General features: G+C 46.2%; 1 protein-coding gene across 1 annotated transcript; it reads left to right on the forward strand.

Moving 5' to 3' along the window:
• The first annotated feature begins 248 nt into the window (after positions 1 to 248).
• LOC145819325 (uncharacterized) lies at positions 249 to 641 on the forward strand. Its single transcript, XM_082913307.1, has one exon. The coding sequence runs from the start codon at positions 249 to 251 to the stop codon at positions 639 to 641; it is 393 nt and encodes a 130-aa protein (XP_082769433.1).
• The last annotated feature ends 4,573 nt before the right edge of the window (positions 642 to 5,214 follow it).

The raw sequence follows: 5,214 nt of genomic DNA on the forward strand, positions 1-5,214 counted from the left end.
GCAACCGCCGACACACCCCTTCCCGACAACCTGCACAACCTAACCAAGGCAATGATCGGCCCTCGCCATAACCCCAAGCACAAGGCAACCCTGAGCCCCTGGTCAAAGAGATTAGAGTCATTGCTGGCAGACTTGCATGCGGAGGACCATCCCGTTCGGCCCAACGAGCCGAACTTAGAAAAATCAAACAAGGCTCCGACAAAGAAGTCGCGACATTGGATCACCCCTTCAAACACCCCAAACAGTGGATGGAGCCCATCACCTTTACGGAAGCTGATTGCACAGGCATCTATTATCCTCACGATGACCCCCTCGTCATCTCTGCTTTTTTGTCCAAATACAAAGTCAGACGAGTGCTTGTCGACAACGACAACTCTTCAGACATCATCTTCTTAAATGCCTATCGCCAGCTCAAGGTCGGGGAAGAAAGTTTGTTCCCTCTCCAAACCCCACTGGTCAGCTTCACGGGGGATCGGGTGACCTCCATAGGCTCCATCAATCTTCCCATCACCATCAGAGAATATCCACGGCAGACCACCAAGTTACTTACTTTTCTTGTCGTCGACTATCCCTTTGCTTATAAGATCATCCTCGGGCTAACGCCTTTCAAGCTGTCACATCCGCATACCATCTGGCCATGAAATTTTCTACCGACCTTGGGGTCAGCATCGTGAGGGAAGAGCAGATGGTGGCTAGAGAATGTTGCATCGCTTCACTTAAAGAGGTCAAGTTGAAGGAGGCCATGATCATTGAAGGACTCGATGTCAGAGACGAAGACGAGTTGGTTAGAGGGGAACCAATGGAAGAACTTGTTGAAGTCCTTATCGACCCTGCCAACCCAACAAAAACAGCCAAGATCAGCAGCCAACTCTCCTCCCAAGCCAAGGCTGACCTTACAACCCTCCTTACCAAGCACAATGATGTATTTACCTGGACCCATTCCGACATGTCGGGTATCGATCCCTCCTTCATCACTCATCGTCTCAGCATTGAGCCCCACTTCCGACCCTTCCACCAGAAGCAGCGTGTCTTTCATCCGGAACGCAATGCCCTTATTGCTTCTGAGGTAGACAAACTACTAGAGGCACGGTTCATCAAGAACGTAGATTACCCCAGATGGCTGTCAAATGTGGTCCTAGTTCGTAAAAACAATGGTAAATGGCGAGTCTGCGTCGACTACTCCGTCCTTAATCGAGCTTTCCCCAAAGATAGTTATCCCCTCTCTCGCATAGATCTGCTTGTCGACGCCACTACCAGACATCAGATGCTCAGTTTCATGGACACCTTCTCCTGCTACAATCAAATTCTGATGCACCCAGCTGACCAGGAACACGTCTCTTTCATCACAGACAGAGGAACTTACCACTATCGTGTTATGCCATTCGGATTGAAAAATGCCGGAACAACTTACGAATGGTTGGTCAATGCCGTCTTTCACCATCAGATAGGTTGGAACATTGAAGTCTACGTTGATGACATGCTTGTCAAGACCAAACTCTCCTCTGATCATCTGGCAGACCTGCGAGAGACCTTCAAAACTCTACATAAGTATCAAATGAAGCTGAATCCAGAGAAATGCGCCTTCGACGTAGGATCTAGAAAGTTCTTGGGTTTTATGGTCAGTCAGCGAGACATCGAGGCCAACCCCAAAAAGATCAAGGCCCTGATAGAAATGCAGTCTCCCAGAATGGTTAAAGAGGTTCAACGACTTACCGGGAGAGTCGCCGCCCTCAACCGTTTTATTTCCCGCGCAACAGACAAATGCCTTCCCTTTTTCAAAGTCCTTCGACGGGCCTTTAAGTGGACCACTGAATCCGAAGAGGCCTTTCAACAATTGAAGCAGTGCATGGCCAACCCCCCTACTCTCTCAGGCGCTCTCAGGCAAGACCCTCTTTCTTTACTTAGCTGTATCAAACACCGTAGTTAGTGCGGCCCTCATCATGGAGGACGGCTCAGTACAGCATCCGGTTTATTACATTAGCCGAGCTCTCAAGGGGGTAGAACAAAACTACCCTCTGCTAGAAAAAATGGCCATTGCCTTGGTCATAGCCTCAAGATGACTCCGACATTATTTCCACACTCACTCCATAGTGGTCGTCACTGATCAACCCTTGAAGAAGGTAATGCAACAACTAGAGCTGTCTGGCAAACTTATGCAATGGTCTGTCAAGCTCAGCCAATTTGAAATCTCTTACCGACCTCAAACAGCGATCAAAAGGTAAGCTGTCGCCGATTTTATCTTGGAATTCACCAATCCCATTCCAACTACGCCCCCTCTGCCTAGGCAATTCAACACTAAGGTAGAAGATCCCCACTCCTGGACCCTCAATGTCGATGGATCATCTTGCAAAGAAGACAATGGGGCTAGTCTCATCCTCACTGCACCCGAGGGCTGTTATTTCAAGTATGCCCTCTGTTTCCTGTTCGACGCAAGTAATAATGAAGCCGAATATGAGGCCTTGATAGCAGGTCTTTGCTTAGCCAGAGACATTGGTGTAAGCCATATCCAAGTGTTCAGTGATTCCCAATTGATCGTCGGGCAGATTACGAGGGAATTCAATGTAAAGGAAGACACGATGCGAGCCTACAGGGATATTACACGCCCCCTTGTTTGCCTTTTTAATTCTTTCCATATCAAACACATCCCTCGGTTAGAAAACTCCAAGCAGATGGAATGGCCTAATTAGCCTCAACCGACTAGTCAGAGCTCAGCCATGGCGTCCGTCTTAAATACCTGGCCCACTCGGCTACTTCACCAATCTAGTATGAGGTTCACTTCCTCCAAAACAAACCTATCCCATGGGCTATGGACATCCTTCTATTTTTGACAAGTGGGGAGTTGCCAGACGACAAATAGCAGGCCGCTAAAGTTAGAGCCCGGTCATTCAATTACATCCTCATCAACGGCCTACTGCACAAATGTGGATTTTCACGCCTATACCTCAGGTGTCTCAGTTTTGCTCAAGCGACCTATGTGATGAGCGAAGTCCATGAGGGCGTATGTGGTAATCATTCGGGCGCCAAGTTACTGGCCCATAAAATCCTTTGCACCGGTACTTCTGGCCTACTCTCAACCAAGATGCCGCCAAATTTGTGCTTAAGTGTGATAAATGCCAGCGCTTTGCCAACATCCTCCATGTTCCACCGACAGAACTGATTACACTCTACAGTCCTTACCCATTCGCCAAGTGAGGCATTGACTTAGTTGGTCCATTGCCCACCGACAAGGGCCAAACCAAGTTCGCTGTAGTTACCATTAATTACTTCACCAAATGGGTGGAAGTGAAACCCCTCGCCACAATCACTGAATGGAATACAACTAGATTCATCTAGCAGTCGATCGTATGCCGATTTGGAATCCCTCAAGCCATCATCTCAGATAATGGCAAACAATTCGACAACACCAAGTTCAGGAAATTCTGTGCAGAGCTCCACATTAAGCCATGTTTCTCCTCCATAAGTCATCCCTAAGCCAATGGGCAAGTCGAAGTCACCAATCGCTCCCTCCTAAAGATCATCAAAACTAAGTTGGAAGCTACTAAGGGACTCTAGGCTGAGGAACTACCAAACGTACTCTGGGCTTATCGAACTACCGCCCGAACCCCTACTGGAGAGACCCCCTTTCGCTTAACATAGGGCGCTGAGGCGGTCATCCCCATGGAAATCGGCCTGTCGACCCCGAGGGTTTTGCACCAAAATCCAGAACTAACCGAAGAATTGTGTCGGGCTGACTTGGACCTGATTGAAGAGCTCTGAGAGACCACTACTGTCAAACGGGCCTCTATAGACACCCCATTTTTTACCGTCCTCAAGACTTGGACGTCATCATTTGAACACCCGATGATTTGTATGCTCATGTTTGTTTTGAGTCTCTAAAGGTCTCGGCTGAGCGGTTTGCATTAAAGTCTCTCAACCTGTCTGTTTTGTGCTTGGTTGTGGACCAAGGACTTGTTGTTTTGAATTTGGAGGAGAGGATGGCTTGTTGGCCATCCCTAGTGTCCATCGGTCATGTATTGTGTCTGCCGGCCATCAGTGGTGGCCAATCGGCCACATTGATGGCCGATTGGCTACATGTGTGGCCGGTTGGCCATTACTGATGGCCGACAGCCATTTTTCTCCTTTTTCAGATATTTTATGTGCCAACTGTTGGTCACTAAAGCCATCCTCCATACACGTGTATGGAGGGACGGAAATAAGCTTTTGGCTTGTTTTCCTATATAAGGAGAGGCCTCTCCCCCTTTTGAAGGGTTACAAAAATTTCAGAGCTGAAATTTCTCTCTCTCTCTATATATATATATATATATATTGTGTTTGAAAGTGAGTTTTCTCTACAATTTTGCATACAACCCCTTGATCAAACATCCCTATCTTGGAGTTGAGGTTCCTTAAGGCTTGTTTGGAGTTCGTAAAGCTGGTTTTGGCTCAAAAGACTTGTTTTGCTGCTATGCTTCAAGGGTAAGGCTTTGCCCCTTTTAAGTTTTGTTTTAACTAAGTGTTTAGCCATCTCTTTAAGCTATTTTGACTAGGTTTTTCAACCATAAAAAACTCTAATTTTGAGGTTTTAAAATAGTGGTTTAAGTTTTGTTTGGTTAGGGGGTGCTTTCCCCTTTTGCCCTTTGGCTTGTAAAGCCTTTTGAACCTTCTTTTAAGAGCTTTTGAGTCTATCTTTTTGGCCTTAAAGCCACTGAATTCAAAAGGAATTTCAGTGGTAGAGAGTTTGTTTTGAGGTCCAAAATAGGAGGGGATAGCCTCCCCTCCTTGTCTCTCTATGCCATGCCTTGTTAGCATTACAAAGTAGCATGTTTTTATGGCTTATGTTAGCTTAGTTCAAGCATGTTTTTGGCTATATTTTAACATGTTTAAACTCTTTTTTTGACTGGTTTAGTCACTCGTTGTTTGCATCTTGCACTTGTAGTGTAATCTTGCTTACTAGCCTAGCATGCTTGATGATTTAACCTATCATCCTATCTTGTGTTAACTTAACTCCAGCACATTTATGCTACTATTTTAGCATCCTTTAGCTCTGTTTTGGGTGGTCTTGGCCATATATGCTTTGCCTTGCATAGCTATAGTGTAGTTGCTTTAGCTAGCTTTGTGTTTTGAGTTCTCTAGCATGCTTTGCTTGGGTTGTTTGCATGCCATAGCATCATTTTGTGTGTAATTTCAGAGCATATTCCTTTGTCACACTCTTACATATTTTACTCTTCCATTGCT

This window comes from Camellia sinensis, chromosome 1 (assembly GCF_055761805.1).
Source record: "Camellia sinensis isolate YWXY chromosome 1, ASM5576180v1, whole genome shotgun sequence".
Lineage (NCBI taxonomy): Eukaryota > Viridiplantae > Streptophyta > Magnoliopsida > Ericales > Theaceae > Camellia > Camellia sinensis.